Source organism: Muntiacus reevesi, chromosome 1, assembly GCF_963930625.1.
Source record: "Muntiacus reevesi chromosome 1, mMunRee1.1, whole genome shotgun sequence".
Lineage (NCBI taxonomy): Eukaryota > Metazoa > Chordata > Mammalia > Artiodactyla > Cervidae > Muntiacus > Muntiacus reevesi.
This window is the reverse complement of record NC_089249.1, coordinates 103,924,282-103,946,909: the sequence shown is the minus strand read 5'-3', so window position 1 is coordinate 103,946,909 and position 22,628 is coordinate 103,924,282. Positions and strand designations below refer to the sequence as shown.

The window sequence follows — 22,628 nt, the reverse complement described above, 5'->3', positions numbered from 1 at the left end:
CAGACTAGAGACCCAGATCTTGGCTTCTGCTTCTAACTCTGCCATGAATATGGTGACCATGGGTAAGGGGCAAGATTCAGCTTCTCTAGGCCTCAGTTTTCTTAGCCATAATGTGAAGTTCTCTAAGGTTCTTTTCTTTTAATTCTTTTCAGTTGGATTCTTACATGTTTACTTGTCCGTGTGTCCAAATAATCTATGAATTCCATACTTCAGGGATTTTCTATTTATTTATTCTAAAGCAATTTGGTACTTAAAATTAGTTTAAAGATTAAGTTGGAAATCCATAATAATAATGGGCTTCGGTACAAAACCTTCCCCCTTAGATGGAAGAAAAATATCTGCAAACTTTTCACTCATTTGACTTCAGCAGAGATAAATTTAGGAGGTTTTATTTCTGTTTTTGTTTGTTGCCGTTAAGTCTTAATGCTCAACAGCTCAAACTCAAGGATATTTGGAAAATGCACTTGATTTGCCTAGTGAATGTGAATGAATAACCTTTGTTTACTAGCCTACCAAAATGTATTCCAATCCATTCTCAAACTAGTAAAGAAAGGTAGCAAAATGAGTAAAAAAATAACCTGAAATATATCATTTGCATTCTGGTTACTGCTCCTTCCAGAAAACTGGAATTCTTGATAGTCATCTCTTCAGGAAGATATCATTTGATTATCTTTTCTAATTATGTTGCTTTTCTTTTGTTATAGTGGAGATCAACTTGATCCAATAACCTTAACTGATTCTTCAATAATCCCATATGTTGCTAATACTTCTCAAGAAACTGTGCTTGGCTGACTGTTTTCAATTAAGCTGGTTGTACATGCAGAGTTTATGTCTGTACAGCCTTCTGAGCTCCTTGAAAGGCCCCCTTATGTAAATACAGGGGAAAGTAGCCAGTTCTTGTATCACCTGACAGCAAACTATATGGATTATAGGTGCATATCTTTCAGAATACGAGGGACAGAATTATGGGTGGATAAATGAAAAGTATTGTTTCTTCATATAGCAAATATCTACCAGTTCCTTTGCCTTTCCTTGCAGGAACCATATAGTTGAAGATTTAAATAGAGAACAGAAGTTTCTTCTGGCTTTAATTATCTTGCCTGAAGTTTTTCTTTTTTCCCCCAAAAGTGTCTGTCTTTCATTATGTTTAACAGTCCTGTCTCCATTCCACGTTTGATTGTAAAATTCTTGGTGGGGACCTTTGTATTCTTCTTATTTCACAGTCTTGAATCAAGCCAATGTGTTACCATTATGGTGGTTTGCAATGGAAAGCAGCCTTGCAAAGAAAGCAATGGCTTTCTTGTGTGTTCCTTGGCACTGAAAATTTCAAGTGGAATAGTAGACGTTGAGTTAGACATTTTAGGAGGTAAATCTGCCTTCCATAACTTAAAGATCACACAGGTATACCTTTCTGATGGATGAATGTCTTTCAGAGACACCATTTTCAGAGGCTAACTATTTAGAGTTGTTCTTTTCATTTCTTAGCCTATCTAGCCCAATAATTATTCTTTGCCATGACATTCTAAGCCTCAGGTTCCTTATCTATAAAATTAAGTATATATGCCCTCACTAAAATAAAAGACTGTGATATAACACAATGAAAGTCCCAGTAGCAATACAGAATGAGAAAAATCTTGAGTTTAAATCCCAACTTTACCATTACTAGTTGTGTGACTTTAGCAAAGTTATGCAAATATGCCAAATCTATGCTTTCATAGTCTATGAAATGTGGTATCTACTTCTTAGGGTTCTTGTGAGTATAAAATAAAGTCATCAATGTTAAATGAATAGCACAGGGATGGGCACATATCAGTATTCAATAAACATAAGTTTCTTCTCCCTCCTTTTACTCTGACAACACGCAACCCTTTGTACATGCAGGATCAGAACTGAAGAACTCTTTAACAGGTTGTTCTGATTTTGAATGCACTCCAAACCATGAAAGTCTATTTAAACAATTCAGTCTGCTGTATTAAGATTGTATTCACAAAAATATTAGACTCAGATTTAAATCAGTAATGGACTTTATACAATATGAACAAAAAATCCACATGTATGTACTCATTTGACCTTTGCAGCTTTCTCTAAGGATCCAGAGATACATTTGAGTAGCCCCCCAGAGGTCGGGAAGCCAGTCACAGTCATGTGTTCGGTGCCTGATGTTTACCCATTTGAAAGGCTGGAGATAGAGTTGAAGAAAGGCAATGGTTCCATGAAAATACAGGACTTTCTGGAGCCTTCAGAAAAAAAGGCCCAGGAAACAAAGAGCTTGGAAGTGATCTTCACACCTACTGATGAGGATATTGGGAAAGCTCTTGTTTGTCAAGCTACATTATACATTTATGATGATGATTCTCCACCCAAAGTAAGGAAAACTACAAAAGAACTGGAAGTCTACAGTAAGTACTTGTGTCTGTCTGTAGGAATATACTCTTGGATGTATACAGCAATAAACCAAGCAACTACAGTCAAGAAGAAACAATTTGTAGTTTTTATATAATTTTGATTCACCAAGAGCATAATTCTTGTCAACAGCATAATTTAAAAAAAAAAAAAAAACACACCCAATTAGGGTTGAGAAAAGTTGAGCTTAAGTTCTGTCTCCATTAACTGTGAATTAGAGTCACTTAACTTCTCAGTCTATCAAAGGGGAATAATGATAATACCACCTGATTGGGGAGCTTCCCTTGTGGCTCAATCAGTAAAGAATCTGCCTGTAATGTTGGAGACCAGGGTTCTATCCCTGGACTGGGAAGATCCCATGGTGAAGGGAATGGCAATCCACTCCAGTACTCTTGCCTATTAAATTCCATTGACTGAGGAGCCCCGCAGCTATAGCCCAGAGGGTCACAAGAGTGAAAAGACTTGGTGACTTAAATCACCACCGCCTGATTGCTACTGCTACTGCTAAGTCACTTCAGTCGTGTCCGATTCTGTGCGACCCCATCCCTAGGATTCTCCAGGCAAGAACACTGGAGTGGGTTGCCATTTCCTTCTCCAACGCATAAAAGTGAAAAGTGAAAGTGAAGTCGCTCAGTCATGTCCGATTCTTCAAGACCCAATGGACTCCAGCCTACCTGGCTCCTCCTTCCATGGGATTTTCCAGGCAAGAGTACTGGTTAGGTAGTGGGAAATAATAGGCTCAAGTGATAAAATGTTTTAAATTATGTTTTGTAAACTCATATCATGCCTTGAAATATCGAGGTATAGAAGTTTTACAAGCAGCACTTAGTCAGTGTGTGAGCATACGTGTGTGTGCATACCTGGACACGTGTGCATGGGGTGGGAGAGAGGAGATGAGATTTAATTGTCTCCATTCTCTTAGAGATGGCTGGGGGAGTTGAGGCAGTCTTGTAACCCCAAAGTTGTGTAGGAGTGACTCACTGTGCTCTGTTCTAGACTAAAATGCCCTGGTCTTCTCTAGACACCATAGTTAAAAGGAGCATTGCCTTCTACAACGTGTTTAGCTGAAACAGAATGAGATGGAAAGGATTTTATTAATGTTTTGAGAAGAATAGTCAGAAATAGGAGATATTTTTCCTAGGAACATAAAACTTGGAAATGAGAGCTATAATTATCTGAATGGCTGTCATGTAGAAGTGAAATTTGGATTATTCTTTAGCAATAGAGGACTGAACTATGACTGGTGTATAGAAGTTAGTTACAAATCAAATGGACAATATTTACTATAAGACAGTGGATTGCCTTGTACACCAGAAGTGTTGAAGCTAACTTGCATGAACATTTGGCAAGGAAGCTGAGCTGGAATTTGTACCTTACCTGGGAGATTGAACCACATAATTCTAAGGGTTTTTCTTAATTTCTGAGTATCTAAGGCCATCTGAAAACACCAAACATCAAAAAAAGTAACTCCATCAAATCAGTCAGAAACTGGATTGACTAATTTTTATGACTCAGCAATTCTTTGTGCTAGTTTGGCAGAGTAAGTCCAGGTGTGAAAGCTGTAAATACAGTCTATGAGAGAAACACAGTAGCCCTGTGGGACCATTATGATGCTTAGCAATGACTAATACTGTGCTCTGCCTTCTCAGTCTCACCCAAAGACACAGCTATATCCGTGAATCCCTCCACAAGGCTGCAGGAAGGCGACTCTGTGACGATGACGTGTACCAGTGCAGGTCTACCAGCTCCACGGATTCTCTGGAGCAAGAAATTAGACAATGGGAATCTACAGCTCCTTTCTGAGAATGCAACTCTCACTTTGATTTCTATGAGGGCAGAAGATTCTGGGATTTATGTGTGTGAAGGAGATAACCCTGTTGGGAAAGACAGAAAAGAGGTGGAATTAATTGTTCAAGGTAAGCAAAATGTGAAAAAGGTGCTGTCATTGAGATTTAAGCAATAGTGATAAAGCTTCAATGTCAAAATTACTTCATTAAGTTTTATTAATGATCCATATGACTGTTACATACTTTAGCACAATTATATACTCATCCTACTCTTGCTTTTTGGAAATCTTTCCTGCCAGAGCTTCCATGGCTCTGCTGTTTTGGTTCTTTTTCATTGCTCATCGTTCTTCCATGGTCTCATCCCTCTTCTTTCTGCCCCTTGAGGGCTTCCCTGGTGACTAAGATGGTAAAGAATCTGCCTGCAATGCAAGAGACCTGAGTTTGATCCCTGGATTGGGAAAATTCCCTGAAAAAGAGAATGGCTATCCACTCCAGTATTCTTGCCTGGAGAATTCCATGGACAGACGAGCCTGGTGGCTATAGTCCATGGAGTTTGAAAGAGTCAGACAGGACTAACACTCACTTTTTTCTATCTCAGAGTTGCTTTTCCAGGAGCCGTGAGTTTACGCGGTAACACTTGCAGCAACTGTGAAGAACAACCTGAGACTGTTCACAGGCAGGAATTATCTCCTTAAATTCTCCATTCTCACACTAGTATATAAGGAATTCAGAAACTGCTTATATTCTGAATGAAATTTCTCTTCAAAAATCTGATAGCACATCAGCTTGTTATGGTAATTTGAGGAAAGCATTCTTTGGAAGATACCATAATGTCCCTGTTAGACCAATCAGACTGAAAAAAATCTTCTGGCACGGATGAGAACCCTTCAAAATGTAGTGCCTTTGGATCATGTATATGCTGAGCTTTCTTTCTTCCTCCTCCAGCCGGCTATTTATAAGGGCAAGTTTTCTGTGGAGTCTCATCTGTCACTTACAGAGGTGCTCAAGGATTCCCACTTTCGCCGGGGGAATAGAGTCAAGATTTGAAATTCCTTTTCTCCTGGGACAGTAGTCATCCCAAAGCAGCCAGGGTGCCCCATGGGGATAGCATCAGCAGCCAAGGAGATTTCCTAGATATTTGAGACTTAGGAGTTTGACCCGGCATTCCAGTTTTCAGTCCCTGAATTTATTGTATTTTTACATTGTGTTAAACAAGTTTAAGAGGTGGCTTGCATACCACTTTAAAGCTTAGATTTTGACTTTGTTTTCAGTGTGATTCTGTGTGACTTTCAATGGTACAACTTTATTCTGTTGATATGGAAGCTCTAAGTACTGGTCCATTACGGGTACTGTTTCTAATCAGAAAGCATATTCATATAGCTTTTTTTCAGTACTTTTCTTTGATTTTATTTCCACATGAGGATATTTTGATTTAGTTGTTCAAGTTAAAAGCTGGGATCTTAAATCACCTGGCTCCAAGTCCTAATTTTGCTACTTGCAAGCTGGGTGAAATTATCATTTTTCCTCAAGAAGAAAGGGGAGGAGGAGGGAGAGGAGGAAAGGACGGAAAATAAGGAAAAGTAGAAACAGAAAATGAGGGTCAAGGAGAAGAAGTAATGATACCAGATCATGAAGCTGTGTGGATTAAATGAGATAATATTCATATATGTAAAGTGGTTTAAAAAGTGCCTGATACACTGGAACCTCATATTTTTGAGCTGTTCTTCCACATTTATAGGAATTTGATAAATACATTTGAGTGGTGAATGAACTTTTGTTGGGAAAATATGCCAATCTCCATCTACAAGTTTTTATCCTTGTTCAGCCTGTTTAATGAATGAATCACAGCGTCTTGTGGGTTTGTTCTTGAAAGATGTGGTTCCCTTCCTGATAGTCTCAAAGTGGAAAGGAGTAATATATTCTTGGCACAGATGTTAACTGAAAAGAGTTCAGAAAAAACACAGTGTATTAAACTTTGGTGAAAGAAGAAAATTTTATTTTATTTTATTTTTTTGTTCTTTTCTCCCCTCACCCCAGAGAAAAACTTTACTGTTGAGATCTTGCCTGGACCCCAGATTGCTGCTCAGATTGGAGACTCAGTCGTGTTGACCTGTGATGTCAGGGATTGTGATTCCCCATCTTTCTCTTGGAGAACCCAGATAGACAGCCCTCTGAATGGGAATGCGAGGAGCGAAGGCTCCAAGTCCACGTTGACCCTGAGCCCTGTGAGTCTTGAGAACGAACATTTCTACCTGTGCACTGTGATGTGTGGGCAAAGGAAACTGGAAAAGGGAATCCAGGTGAAGCCCTACTGTAAGTGGTTTTCAGAATTGTTTACTGTTTTGTTGTTGTTGTTGTTCCCAGTTCCATTGAAAGAAGCAGAATGGAAATCTGTGATACCCAACAAGATCTTTGTGTTTAGGAATTGGGAATGGTTCCTAAATCTCCAAACCAGAGTTTTTGATGCAACTAAATTGTCCTAAATCTTAAGTATATATCATGTATGAACCGAGCATCCCCAATCCTTAGTTTGTGTCGTGTGGATACTCTCTCATCATGGACTTGAACAAACTTCATACTCCCTGCTTTCTACCCTACTCTGGTGGAAATATGATGTATATGGTGTATTCGGAGATGGTTGTGTGTAAAGAGTAGTGTCAGTGCCCATTCAGATCATCGGGTGGGATGACTGTGGCCCAGTTATTCAAATTGGGGGTGAGGCTCGAACCTCCAGTTTTGAAGGCACATTTGAAAGCTGATTGGCAGGATGAAGAAATGAGGCAATGGGGAGCAGGAGAAAACCTGGGAGTTAGAATGATTGCCAGGGATGGTCAGTGCAGCAGCGCAGGTGAAAAGAAGCACCAGGAGACTGCACTAGATTTGAGTATTGATTTATACCACATACATATACTACATTCTTCTTGCTAGTCTTGTCACCTTAACAAAAATCCTGAATAGCTTCAATCTCTATGAATTGCCATTGCTGGAGTTACTCTGCTTGTAATGAATGAGGGACAAGATATGCAAAGTGATCAGAAAGTTCCCTGGTGATTCAGATGGTAAAGAATCTGCCTGCAATGCAGGAGATGCGAGTTCGATCCCTGGGTCAGCAAGATCCTCTGGAGGAGGAAATGGCAACCCACTCCAGTATTTTTGTCTGGAGAACTTCATGAACAGAGGAGCCTGGGGGTCCACATAGTCCATGGGGTTGCATAGAGTCAGACACAACTGAATGATTAAGCACAGCACACAGCCCGTACATTCTGCCTTGTTTTTATTCAGCAGAATTCAAGAGAACAATTGTGGACACGTTCCTCCAGAAATCCTGCCCAAACTTGTGTTACCCCTCAGGATTTTGTTCAAAATGAGCATGTCCAGAAAGATATCTGAATCTCTCCAAAGAAGCAATATGATTGCTTTACTATGTTACCAAGAGTCCAGCAGCTGCTGATGCAGGCATATTCCCAACAGCAATGAGAACCAGCAGTGAAGCCTACAGTCATGTGGGAACATTAGAGAACCTATCACTTTGATGACATTTTGCTTAAGGAGAAAGAAATAATTCAGCATTGCTCTTGCTCTTCATAACCATTCTAATCTCATTTTTATTGATTTGTATCAGATATATTATCAACTATTTAGAATCTAAATTTCTTATATTTTTTTCTGAACTGCAAGTATTATCCAAGGAACACTTAAAGCTATCTGCCTAAATTTGGCTGTTGGAAATAAAAATGTCTAAACTGCATGGCTCTGTAAAACCAAGCCTGGGCTCTAAATCAAAGAAATAAGAATTCTGATTTCAGCTGGGTGACTTACTAGATATGATGTCAAATGGCAGACTCTTAACCTTTATAAGTTTTATAAGTCTCCCTAGCTATCAAATACATTCTCTGTACATTTTTCTGGCTTTAAAATAAGTTAACACCCATTAGATTAGGCTGCTTTGAAGCCGAGATAATGAATATTAAGGGACTAGCACACAGTAAACATCTAATATATCACAAAAAATAATACAATGCTTAGAATATATATTTACTAAGTAAGTTGGTAGAAGCTGATATGTCCTTTGAAAAGACTAGTCCGTAGCTGTCAGCAAGATGTATCATTAAGGAGAGAAGAGTGAGAAGTATATTTATTTCTTGATGATTTGATGTGCTAGGTATTTTTTGTTTCCAGCATTATTTATATTTGATATCATAAATGCTTATATTTAATGTTGTGATGCAGCTATTAGTGATCATTTTATTTCAGGTGAATTAAAGCCTTCATTTTGAGACCTTTGCATTTAATAAAGATTAGCTCTGTTTTTCTTCTAGTGTAACGTATAAACCTCATATTTTGCTTGATATTTGCAGCCTTCTCTAGTGATCCAGAAATTGAAATGAGTGGTCTGTTAGTGAGTGGAAACCCAGTCACTGTAAGCTGCAAGGTTCCTAATGTGTATCCTTTTGACCGGCTGGAGATTGAATTGTTTAAAGGAGAGAGTATTATGATGAATAAAATCTTCTCAAAAGATGTAAGTAAGAAAGCCCTAGAGACCAAGAGTTTGGAAAAGACCTTCATCCCCACCACTGAAGACACTGGAAATGTTCTTGTTTGTCTGGCTCGGTTATCAACTGATGAAATGGAATTTGAACCCAAACAAAGGCAGAGTACACAAACACTTTATGTTAATGGTAAGTACATGTGTGATGTATTCACAATAGATTATGATTTTTTTTTTATCATGTTTGCCAGGTAATAGTCAGCATGAGGTTCATAGTTGAAACAATTGTGAAAAAATAAATGAAAAGAAACTACAAAATACTGATTAAAAAAAAAAAAAAAAACACCTCTGAACTTAAAGCAACCATTTATTTGCTTATGATTCTAAGCTGGCACTTTGAGAAGAGGTCAAAGGGGTAGTATGTTCAATATGGTATTAGATGAGCTTACATATTCATTCAGTCAGTTAGAAGGTCAGTGGGGGTGGTCCCAGGTAGCTTCACTCACACATCTGGGCCTTCTCTGGGGGTGTCTGGACCTTCCTTTCTCCATGTGGTGTCTCTCAGGGAAGGTAGCGTAGATTTAGTCACCAGAGTGTAGTGTTTCAAGAGAGTGATAATGAAGGTGGCCTCTTGCAGTTTAGGCTTGGAAGTCCTGCGGTGTTACTTCTTCCAGGGTATATTGGTCAAAGTTAATCACAAGGGGAGCCTAGATTCAAGAGGCAGAAAAATAGAGTCCACCTTTTCATAGGTGGTTTACATGGTTCATGGTCATGTTTAATGTACCTTAAATGTCAATACACAATATCATTGACCATCCAATCTTTGATAGCAAGAGAGTAAATATCCATGATGCATCCATGTTCTCCTCTATCATTCTGTATTGGGCTTCCCTGGTGGCTCAGTGGTAAAGAGCCGATGCAGGAGACGCAAGTTGGATCCTAGGGTGGGGAAGATCCCCTGAGGAGGAAATGGCAACCCACTCCAGTGTTCTTGCCTGGGAAATCCCAGGGACATAGGAGCCTGGCAGGCTACAGTCCATGGGTTCACAAAGAAGCAGACATGACTTAGGGATTAAACAATAGCAACAACAATTATTCTGTATCTGCTATAGTAAATGGGGGCAGAAAACTCCTTTGGTAAAGTTATCAAGATACAAATTGTTCTAATCTACTAAACTCATAGCCAAGTTTTATAACATTAGTAAAACTCTTTGACAGGGTGCAATCAGTCAAGCTAACAAGTGTGTTTTACCTTTTCAGTTGCTCCCAGGGATACAACCATCTTGGTCAGTCCCTCCTCCATCCTGGAGGAAGGTAGTTCTGTGAATATGACATGCGCTAGCGATGGCCTTCCAGCTCCCAAAATCCTGTGGAGCAGGCAGCTAAGTAATGGGGATCTACAGCCTATTTCTGAGAATGCAACTCTCACCTTCATGTCTACAAAAATGGAAGATTCTGGTATTTATGTCTGTGAAGGCATTAACCAGGCTGGAATAAGCAGAAAAGAAGTCGAATTAATTATTCAAGGTGAGATAAAGTGGTTAAATGAGTTATTAGTGCTAGTATTATTTTGGTTGTGTTACTGGTTTTGAACAAAGTCCTTCTGGAAATAAGATTTTCTAAAATAAAAAGTAGTGAGCCTTTTGAAGAGCTCATGATATTTCCTCTGCATAGAAAGCTCCTGGAAGAGTTATCCCCATGAACCATTCCAAGTCACTTATCCTAAAATTCTTTCAACCTCAAGTGGAAGGCTATCTCCAGGAACTGTGCCAAAAGTTCCAGTTAAACTTTTGAGGCATTGATTATGGTGTTGAAAAAAGGATAGGAAGACGTATATACATATTTTGGAATTACTTAGAGCCCAGGTGGCTCTAGTGGTAAAGAACCTGCCTGACAATGTGGGTTAAATGTAACAGACGTGGGTTGGATGCCTGGATCTGGAAGATCCCCTGGAGGAGGGAACGGCAACCCACTCCAGTGTTCTTGTCTGGAGAATCCATGGGCAGGAGAGCAAAGCAAGTTATGCTCCACAGGGTGGCAAAGAGTTGGACATGACTGAAGCAACTTAGCCCCTAGCATACAAAATCACCTTATCTAACTGGATTAAATTCCTCATGGTAATCTCATAAAACGACTGCTAGGATTTGCTTAGAAGCCTAAGAAGGCACTTAAATCTTTTATAAATTCAGAGATTGAGTAGCACTTACCTTGCCCTCTGGTTCGTCAATAAAATGGCATAGAATCACCAGGATGGATTAAGTTAGGTGATCCAGACCCATTCTTTCCAGTATGGAGAGGTAAAACTGAGGACAAAATAATTTTTAGTTGACAGGTTGAAGCTCTAGGCAGTTTTGGGCAAAGTCACGAAGTGGTCAATTTGGATTTCCCTCATACCTTCCCTTTTGGGGTTTGAGGTCCTCTTCTTCACTAAGGCTGTCAGTTCCTTTCTTATCCCTTGGTATTATTTCCACTAAGGTGTTAGTGACTGTCTTGTTACCATTATAATAATAATTTGTATTTTAAAGGAAAGGAAGAAACTTGGAGGAGCAATTCACTACCTTAAAGAAGGCCCTTAGACTGTAGTTTTGGTTGAAGACAGAGTATCAAGTTGCAAAACAGATAATGGGAACCTCACAAAACAGTGATGTGTTACCTCCCTCCACAGGCTGCATATTAACAGAAGTGTTGTATGTCAGGTACTTAGCTCAGGATAACAACTGGTGTTAAGGATTGTGAGAGCCATCACTGCAGAGCTTAATCTTTTTATCTGGAATGATCTAGCTCAAAACTCAGAATCCTGCAAAGGCTTTTACACTTAAAGAAATATCTGCACAACTGTGTGACAAAAAAAAAAATTATTTTTCAGATTTGAAATTGATGACTGTTTTAAAGCAGCTATTTGTTGGCTAAGCTGGGTAAGAATTACATTAAGGCAGCAGTTCCCAACCTTTTTGGCACCAGGGACTGATTTCGTGGAACACAATGTTTCCATGGATGGGAGAGGGGGCTGGTTTTGGGGAGATTCAAGTGCAGTAGGGTTCATTCTTCTGTGAGAATCTAATGTCACCCCTGATCTGACAGGAGGTGGAGTTCAGGCGGTAATTCAAGCAATGGGTTGTTGTCGTTCAGCCTCACAGTCATGTTCGACTCTTTGTGACCCAATGGACTGCAGCACGCCAGGCTTCCCTGTCCTTGAGCTTGCTCAAACTCATGTCCATTGAGTCAGTGATGCCATCCAACCATCTCATCCTCTGTCGTCCCCTTCTCCTCCTGCCTGCAATCTTTCCCAGCATCAGGGGCTTTTCTAATGAGTCGGCTCTTTGCATCACGAGACCAAAGTATTGGAGCTTCAGCTTCAGCATCAGTCCTTCCAATGAATATTCAGGACTGATCTCCTTTAGGATGGACTGGTTGGATCTCTTTGCAGTCCAAGGGACTTTCAAGAGTCTTCTCCAACACCACATTTCAAAAGCATCAATTCTTCAGCGTTCAGCTTTCTTTATAGTCCAACTCTCATATCCATACATGACTACTGGAAAACCATAGCTTTGACTATATACATGGACCTTTGTTGGCAAAGTAACATCTCTGCTTTTAATATGCTGTCTAGTTTGGTCATAGCTTTCCTTCCAAAGAGTGTCTTTTAACTTCATGGCTGCAGTCACCATCTGCAGTGATTTTGGAACCCCAAAAATAAAGTCTGTCACTGTTTCCATTGTTTCCCCATCTATTTGCCATGAAGTGATGGGACCGGGTGCCACAGTCTTCATTTTTGAATACTGAGTTTTAAGCCAGCTTTTCACTCTACTCTTTAACCTTCATCAAGAGGCTCTTTAGTTCTGCTTCACTTTCTACCATAAGAGTGGTATCATTTGCATATGAGATTATTGATATTTCTCCTGGCAATCTTATTCCAGCTTGTGCTTCATTTAGTCTGGCATTTTGCATGATGTATTCTGCATATAAGTTAAATAAGCAGGGTGACAATATACAGCCTTGAAGTCCTCTTTTCCTGATTTGGAACCAGTCTGTTGTTCCATATCCAGTTCTAACTGCTGCTTCAGGTTTCTCAAGAGGCAGGTAAGATGGTCTGGTATTCCCATCTCTTTAAGAATTTTCCATAGCTTGTTGTGATCCACACAGTCAAAGATTTTAGCATTGTCAAAAAGCAGAAGTAGATGTTTTTCTGGAATTCTCTTTCTTTTTCTATGATCCAACGGATGTTGGCAGTTGGATCTCTGGTTCCTCTGCCTTTTCTAAATCCAGCTTGAACATCTGGAAGTTCACGGTTCACGTACGTTGAAGTCTGTCTTGGAGAATTTTGAGCATTACTTTGCTAGCCTGTGAAATGAGTACAATTGGGCAATCGTTTGAACATTCTTTGGCATTGCCTTTCTTTGGGACTGGAGTGAAAACGGACATTTTCCAGTCCTGTGACCACTGCTGAGTTTTCCAAACTTGCTGGCATATTGAGTGCAGCAGTTTCATAGCATCATCTTTTAGGATTTGAAATAGCCCAACTGGAATTCCATCATCTCCACTAGCTTTGTTCACAGTGATGCTTCCTAAGGCCCACTTGACTTTGAATTCTAAAATGTCTTTCTCTAGGTGAGTGATCACATCATTGTGGTTATCTGGGCTTTTTTATAATTCTTCTGTGTATTCTTGTCACCTCACTTCTTGAGCAATGGGTAGGATCTGTAAATACAGAAGAAGCTTGATAACTATTTGTTCACCTCCTGCTATGTGACTGGGTTCTCAGCAGGCCGCAGACCCATGGCCTGGTGGTTGGGGACCCTTGTGTTAAGGAACATGAGAGAAACATAAGATGTCTTCTTTCATTAAAACATGATCATTTTACAAGAATCCAATAAATGCTTGACCTGTCTAATTGCCTCTATAAATAGTTAATGCAAACAGTAAGCACAAGTACTATCTTGACAGCTATTACTACTGTCATTAAATTAATATGGAATTTGTTTATATTTCATTCAATCAGTGGTGGTTTAGTTGCTAAGTCATGGCCGACTCTTGCGATCCTGTGAACTGTAGCCCACCAGTCTCCTCTGTCCGTTCAATGACGATTGAATGTCATTCAATCAGAGGTATCTTTAAATTCTTTCCACAGTTGCTCCAAAAGATATACAACTTACAGCTTTTCCTTCTGAGAGTGTCAAGGAAGGAGACACTGTCATTATCTCCTGTACATGTGGAAATGTTCCCCCAACTTTGATAATTCTGAAGAAAAAAGCAGAGACTGGCTACACAGTGCTACAGTCTACAGATGGTGCATATACCATTCACAGGGCTCAGTTAGAGGATGCGGGAGTATACCAATGTGAATCCAAAAATGAAGTTGGCTCACAGCTAAGAAGCCTAACACTTGATGTTAAAGGTTAGTTTATTTCTTTATTATTTTTGTTTCTTGTTATTTTTATAACAAGCTTCGTGGATTGTAAAAAATTTCAAGGGTTAGATGAATGAATTGGCAAAATTGAACTGAATTCCATGTCGATTATGGTTATTTCTTAGTGTTTCCTAAAATAATCATGTACAGGTGCTCTGTCCTAAGGAGTTTAGCCAGGATGTTGACTTTTTATCATGAGTCAGTGTAGAATTCCCATTTGCTTTTTGAGACATTGACAATTCATCATTTGTCTCTGAGGTCTTGCATTTCTTATGTGTTTAAATGTATTTTCAAAACCTTTCCTTGGGAGTTATTAGGAAACAAAGAAGTAGAATTGGTTCATGGAAAAAGCAAGTTTCTAACCAGGCCCTTTTCCTTCCTACCTGAAGAGAGGGCCACTCTTTGAACACCAAGTGACTGCATATTTTCTGGGATTGACTCTTTACAGGATAATAATTGAGAATAGTGATCTTAATGTTGAACAGCATAATGAGTCTCTAGACTGCAGAACTGCTTTCTTAGATATCCAAGATCCTTATTCATCCTGCTGTATTCTAATGGAGAAAGGAAGGGAGGGGGCAATGGCCTTAGCAGAGGAATTTCAGGGACCTCTTAATCTTCTAACCCTGCTAATTCTACTGTGAACACACTGTATGATCTGTTGATCTTATCAGTGGAAATAGAATCTGTCAGCTCTGACTACTCAATCTTCCACTCCCTGAGTGCTAATGAGCCCCCTTTGTGTACTGGAAGCCAAACTTGAAATAAACATGATTGTAAACAAGTACCAACTCTTAAGAGCCTCTGGCACTGAGCTCCCAGATACAGCAACTACTCATCAATGTAAATAAAATTTACACCTGGGTCAGAAAATGACTTAAAATTTTACTCATCTGGCCAAATCTCTCAAGACTTCATGCCTTACCACAGGTTTTCTGTCTTCACAGTACCTCCTCAAACAATATCAATACATCCATCTAGAAATGTTAAAGAAGGGGAAAATATCACTATTACACGTAAAACTTTTAGTCATCCACATGCAGTGATCATTCTGAAAAGAGTTGATCTGGCCAATGAAGTTACTATGTGTTCAAAGACTGGGACATTTACCTTGTATCATGTCACTCAAAATGATACAGGGGTGTATGTAATCAGTGCTTCCAGTGAGGTTGGGGACATTTCTGGACAGATTGAGATCTCCATTATGAGTACACTGAAATTCACCTATTCCTATTTAATCTCTCTTGGCTCCAGATCACCTTTAATTAAGCCTGGTTCCAGGAACTTGTACTCCTAACATTTTTATAATTTTTTCTGTGCTTAATGTTTCTCTTTTAAAGACATAGCAAAGCTTCTTCTCCACTTTTTAACTCTTTCTCATACATTGCTGTCTTTTCTAATTGCTTTATTAAGTTAGTAAATTTATTTATTTGCTATTTTTTCACTCATTACTTAAATGAACAATTGAAGTATATTATAGGCACTCAGCTAGAACCCCCAAACTAATTATGGTTTCAAAGAACTATAAATGAACGGAAACAAAAATTTGCCATTTTCCTGGAAATTTTTATCTAGTCAACCTTTGCATTTAGCTGATATTTTAAACTATTTTTTGTTTGTTTTGTTTTAAAAATACATTTGCTCAAATGTAGTCCAATGATAGAAATGGTGAAAGTCTTTAGGAATTTCAGTGTTACAGCTAATAGAAAATTGTATTTGAAGGTTGCCCTGGTAACCAACTCGTTGGCAAAATTTTACCATAGATGCTTGAGGGGGAAACCAAAGGGAAAAGATAACACACTATTTATTAAATTGAAAAGAAAACAATAGGATCAAAAATATCATTACTTACCATGTCATCAATATCGATGCCTAATTATGATTTTGATAATGAATATCCCATTAAATTAGGACTTATACTCTGACTAGTTCTACTCTAGCAAGGGAAAGTAGAAAAATAAGACAGTTATCATTATATTTGTGGTGATACATTTTTTACTTCAATAATTCAAAAATGGTCTTCCCTTCATCTAATGATTTCTTCTTGGTTGACCTCCAGTGATTAGAAACCCCTAGAAGTAAAGTAATGACTTCCAAGGCCAAATCACTCATTTCTTCCAGGACTGAAACAATATATATACCACTTGAAAAAATGTAGTATTTGTGAGGTCATACTGTGCTATGCAAATATAAATGTAAATAGAGATGATTCTCCGGTAAACACCATGATGTCTTCTTCAGATGTTCTTATAAGGTTAAAGTGTTAAATAATACTGTAACTGTCAGATGATTTTTAGTAGAGTAGAAAGAGTACTAAATCTCAAGTTTTGGGATACTATTACTTTATGTACTCAATTTATAGCTAAATGACAGAATGATAGGATGTAGAAAGAAAAATATTTATTACTATTCAAAAGGTATTTATTGGAAAAAAAAATTTACTGGGTGCAAGCTACTCCAAGCAGTGAGCCAGTTACTGGCTATACAGTGATGGATCAAAAAGAAACTAGATTCTTTCCTCACGTAATTCACAGTCTGAAGGAAGAAATCAAAATTAATAGATAATCAAAGAAACATTTAACTATAAGCTGTAATGAGAACTATGGAGGGAAAATGTAGTGGTTATAAAAGTATATTAGGGAAAAAAATTATATTAAGGTTCCTAATTTAGGCTGGAGGAAATGCAGGTCAGAGGATGCCTCTCTGTTTAAGTAACACTTAAGTTAAAATATCAGTTCAGTTCAGTTTGGTTGCTCAGTTGTATCCTACTCTTTGTAACCCTATGGACTGTAGCACACCTGGCTTCCCTGTCTATCACCAACTCCCCGAGCTTACTCAAACTCATGTCCTTTGAGGCAGTGGTGCCATCCAATGATCTTATTTTCTGTCATCTCCTTCTCCTCCTGCCTTAAATCTTTCCTTGCATCAGAGTCTTTTCCAATGAGTCAGCTCTCCGCATCAGGTGGTCAAAGTATTGGAGTTTCAACTTCAACATCAGTTCTTCCAATGAACACCCGGGACTGATCTCATTTAGGATGGACTGGTTGGATCTCCTTGCAGTTCAAGGGACTCTCAATAGTCTTCTCCAACACCACAGTTCAAAAGCATCAATTATTTCATGCTCAGCTTTCTTTATAGTCCAACTCTCACATCCATACCTGACCACTGGGAAAACCATAGCTTTGACTACGTGGACATTTGTTGGCAAAGTAATGTCTCTGCTTTTTAATATGCTGTCTAGGTTGGTCATAGCTTTTCTTCCAAGGAGCAAGTGTCTTTTAATTTCATGGCTTCAATCACCATCTGCAGTGATTTTGGAGCCTAAAAAAATAAAGTCTGCCTCTGTTTCCACTGTTTCCCCAACTATTTTCCATGAAGCGATGGGACCAGATGCCATGATCTTAGTTTCCTGAATGTTGAATTTTATGCCAACTTTTTCACTCTCCTCTTTCACTTTCATCAAGAAGTTCTTTAGTTCTTCTTTGCTTTCTGCCATAAGGGTGGTGTCATATGCATATCTGAGGTTATTGATATTTCTCCCACCAATCATGATTGCAGTAGCTTGTGCTTCTTCCAGCCCAGCATTTCTCATGATGTACTCATTTCACATATAAGTTAAATGAGCAGGGTGACAATATACAGCATTGACATACTCCTTTCCTGATTTGGAACCAGTCTGTTGTTCCAGGTCCAGTTCTAACTGTTGCTTCTTGACTTACATACAAATTTCTCAAGAGGCAGGTCAGGTGGTCTGGTATTCCCATCTCTTTAAGAATTTTCCATAGCTTGTTGTGATCTACACAGTCAAAGACTTTGGCATAGTCAGTAAAGCAGAAGTAGATGTTTTTCTGGAACTCTCTTGCTTTTTCGATAATCCAGCAGATGTTGGCAATTTGATCTCTGTTTCCTATGCCTTTTCTAAACCCAGCTTGAACATCTGGAAGTTCACGGTTCATGTATGTTGAAGCCTGGCTTGGAAGATTTTGAGCATTGCTTTGTTAGCGTGTGATGAGTCCAAGTGTGCAGTAGTTTGAGCATTCTTTGACATTGCCTTTCTTTGGAATTGGAATGAAAACTGACCTTTTCCAGTCCTGTGGCCACTGCTGAATTTTCTAAGTTTGCTGGCATATTGAATGCAGCACTTTCACAGCATCATCTTTTAGGATTTGAAATAGCTCAACTGGAATTCCATCACCTCCACTAGCTTTGTTCATAGTGATGCTTCCTAAGGCCTACTTGATGTCTAGCTCTAGGTGAGTGATCATACTGTCATGATTATCTGGATCATGAAGATCTTTTTGTGCAGTTCTTATTTGTATTCTTGCCACCTCTTAATATCTTCTGCTTCTGTTCAAAGTCCATACCATTTCTGTCCTTTATCGAGCCCATCTTTGCATGAAATAATCCCTGGTATTTCTAATTTTCTTGAAGAGATCTCTAGTCTTTCCCATTCGGTTGTTTTCCTCTATTTCTTTGCAATGATCACTGAGGAAGGCTTTTTTTAATCTCTCCTTGCTATTCTTTGGAACTCTGCATTCAAATGGATATGTCTGCCCTTCTCCTTTGCCTTTCACGCCTCTTCTTTTCTCAGCTATTTGTAAGGCCTCCTCAGACAACTATTTTGCCTCTTTGCATTTCTTTTTCTTGGGAATGGTCTTGATCCCTGCCTCCTGTACAAAGTCACGAACCTCTGTCCCTAATTCTTCAGGCACTTGATCTATCAGATCTAATCCCTTGAATCTATTTCTCACTTCCACTGTATAATCATAAGGGATTTGATTTAGGTCATACCTGGATGGTCTAGTGGTTTTCCCTACTTTCTGCAATTTAAGTCTGAATTTGGCAATAAGAAGTTCATGATCTGAGCCACAGTCAGCTCCCGGTCTTGTTTTTGCTGACTGTATAGAGCTTCTCCATCTTTGGCTGCAAAGAATATAATCAAACTGATTTTGGTGTTGACCATCTGGTGATGTCCATGTGTAGAGTCTTCTCTTGTGTTGTTGGAAGAGGGTGTTTGCTATGACCAGTGCGTTCTCTTGGTAAAACACTATTAGCCTTTGCCCTGCTTCATTTTGTACTCCAAGGCCAAATTTGCCTGTTACTCCATGTATCTCTTGACCTCCTACTTTTTGCATTCCAGTTCCTTATAATGAAAAGGACATCTTTTTTGGGTGTTAGTTCTAGAAGGTCTTGTAGGTCTTCATAGAACTATTCAACTTCAGCTTCTTCAGCTTTACTGCTTGGGGCATCGACTTGGACTACTGTGATACTGAATGGTTTCCCTTGGAAATGAACAGAGATCAATCTGTCGTTTTTGAGATTGCATCCAAGTACTGCATTTCAGACTCTTTTGTTGACTATGAGGGCTACTCCATTTCTTCTAAGCGATTCTTGCCTAGAGTAGTAGATATAATGGTCATCGGAGTTAAGTTCATCCATTCCAGTCCATTTTAGTTCATGATTCCTAAAATGTTGATGCTCACTCTTGCCATCTCGTCTGACCACTTATAATTTACCTTGATTCATGGACCTAATATTCTATGTTCCTATGAAATATTGTTCTTTACAGCATTGGACTTTACTTCCATCACCAGTCACACCCACAACTGGGTGTTGTTTTTGCTTTGGCTCCATCTCTTCATTCTCTCTGGAGTTATTTCTCCACTGATCTCCTGTAGCATACTGGGCACCTACCAACCTGGGAAGTTCATCTTTCAGTGCCCTATCTTTTTGCCTTTTCATACTGTTCATGGGGTTCTCAAGGTAAAATACAATACTATCCAAAGAACTTCATTTTATCATGAAATGATATAATTGCTGAAGAGGAATAATGTATGTTAAGGTGCCCTACTTCAGAGATACTAAATATGAAATTTTCTACATATTTCTAACAAAACCATCAGCAAGAATTCTTTCCCTTACTATCTTACAGGTGACATTTGACTATAATGGTGTCATAGTAGGTGTTACAATACTTTTCTTGGAGAATTGGTTAGTTATTTTAGTTCATAATGATCAGAGTTCTAGTTCTTTAGTATATACTTATATTTCCCAAGGCAAACACTCTTCTCCAGTTCTTACTCTTCTAAATGAACCCTAAAAATTTGCACCCCTCCTTCCATCCTGTTACTGAACCAGCATCTATTTGAATCCAAGTTTGCGGAAGCCAACAACATCTTTAGACTCGTCATGACCATAGCAACTGCTAACTGATTATTTGATTAATTCAAAGAAATGTGCATTTTGAGTCCTGTTGATTCATATCACCACTTTGATTTACTTTTCTTTGGAGAACTAATGGTACTATTAAAATAAAACATGTGACTTTTATTATCAAACAGTTTCTTTTTGTACCAGACATTAATTGCATCCATTTTGTTATTTTCCAGGAAGAGAAAGTTACAAGGACTATTTTTCTCCTGGACTTCTGGTACTCTATGGTGCATCCTCCTTAATAATACCTGCCATTGGAATGATTATTTACTTTGCTAGAAGAGCCAACATGACAGGGTCATACAGTCTTGTAGAAGCATAGAAAGTGTGCTAATGCTTGTAAAGTGTAGCTACTGCGTGAAATGCTCCACCAAAGACACTATCAGTTCAGATGCTCAGTACTGCTCATCATTCCATGAAGAAAACAGAAGCTGGGAGTTCAGGCTTCCTTGAACGCCGTGAATGCTTTGAAAGAAAAGGCTGCCTATGGCCCTCACTGTGAGCAAGAAGCCAAAGGAAAATTTCTGCTTAAAAACTAGGCACTACCATTGAGGTGACTGGAGTAATTTCTTGATGTGTATATACAATAACATGATTTGTATATATGTAAAACTATGCTGTAGCAAGGTTGCTTGGAATATCAGCACACCAGAGTCAATATATCTAAAATTATTAAAATGTTGCTTGAACTGATTGTTATAACTTAATGCATCTTCATATCAACTGGCAGCTGACCTATGTCATCTTTTTAATATTTTATTTCTTGTAACAAAATTTTGCTCCTATAAAGTTCATAGGCAACAATTTCATGTTGTGGAAAGATGCCAGGGTTTTATATTGTTATAGGCAAATGACAGACCAAGGGGGCACTGGGTTGACTTTCAGGTACTAAACACTTCAACCTATGGTATAATGGTTAACTGGATTTCTCTGGGTGGTACTGACATGGTACGGAGATGTTTTTTGATGTTGTTTGTTTGTCAGACTCTTGTGTAACTTTCCCAAGTGGTCTAAAAATGCAACTTCTTTTGATTTTCATTTGTAAATATTTAGGGCTTTTTATTTGTATAGTAAAGCAATGATTTCTGGAATTGAAAGAGTTGTGTGTTTATTTATTACAAGTTGCCTCCTTTGATCATGTTGTAACTCTTTTTGTAATATCAGTCCCGAGACCGAAGTGTTCAAACCCATGGTGATAATAAGCAGATACTTGAAGTGTGGTCCTCAGATTACTTTTATCAGAATCACCATGGGAACTTTACAAATACTTACTTATCTTGGGGCCATCCTGACTTATTGAATTGAAATATCTGTTTTGTAGCCTTGGAATCTGCAATTTTAAAATAAATTTTAAAATATAATATGCACAGAAAGAGTGAATGCAGATGAACATGGACACATTAAAGGGCAGCAAGTGAACACCCATATGTATCATTAAAGTGAAGAGATAGAACATTATTTTTCTTCAAATCTTTTTAGATGCCACTCACTGATTGTAGCTCTGTTACTGAACATTCAACAGTATCTTGGATTGTACATTAACCTTTCCCTTTCTTGGGGGTGTAAAATCCCCAAATTTTATACCTATATGCATGCTTACTCACTCAGTCATGTCCAACTCTGTGACCCCACGGACTGTAACCCACCTACCAGGCTCCTCTGTCCATGGGATCTCCAGGCAAGAATGCAGGAGGGGGTTACCATTCCTCCTCCAGGGGATCGTCCTGACCCAGGGATCGAACCTGCATCTCCTGTGTTTCCTCATTCGTAGGAAGATCCTTTATCTGCTAAGCCATTGGGAAGTCCTTATACCTATATAGGTAACCCTAAGTAGAACATTGTTTTGTTTGCCAGCTTTTGAATTTTACATGTATGCCTGGTAAGTTGCTTTAGTCGAGTCAGACTCTGTCACCCCATGGACTGTAGCCTGCCAGGCTCCTCTGTGTATGGAATTCTTCAGACAAGAATACTGGAGTAGCTTGCCATTTCCTCCTCCAGGGGATCTTTCCAACCCAGGAATCAAACTCCTGTCTCTTGTGTCTCCTGCATTGACAGGTGATTTCTTTACTGCTAGCACCACCTGGGAAGCCCCTAAATATAATCAAATGGTATATTTGACAGTGACTGTTTTTCACGCAAAATTATGTTTTGGCTTAATTAATCCATATTGTTATATTCAGCTATGTCTATTTATTATAAGATTTTGCCACAACTTATTTATCCATCCCATCATTGATGGATATTTGACCTGTTTACAGTTTTTACAATATGATCAAAGTTTCTGTAAACACTGTTTTACATATTCCTGAATTACGTGTACAAATTAAGT

At 38.7% G+C, this 22,628-nt stretch overlaps 1 protein-coding gene across 1 annotated transcript in view; it reads left to right on the top strand.

Annotated features, from left to right (window-relative positions):
• The window catches only part of VCAM1 (vascular cell adhesion molecule 1), a 61,223-nt gene extending 39,809 nt beyond the window's left edge, over positions 1–21,414 (top strand). Inside the window, 7 exon segments of the mRNA XM_065907946.1 lie at positions 2,079–2,399; positions 4,053–4,319; positions 6,228–6,503; positions 8,549–8,869; positions 9,940–10,206; positions 13,808–14,074; positions 20,476–21,414. Coding sequence (XP_065764018.1) covers positions 2,079–2,399; positions 4,053–4,319; positions 6,228–6,503; positions 8,549–8,869; positions 9,940–10,206; positions 13,808–14,074; positions 20,476–20,621 — 1,865 coding nt within the window. The 3' untranslated portion in view covers positions 20,622–21,414.
• Positions 21,415–22,628: the final 1,214 nt, after the last annotated feature.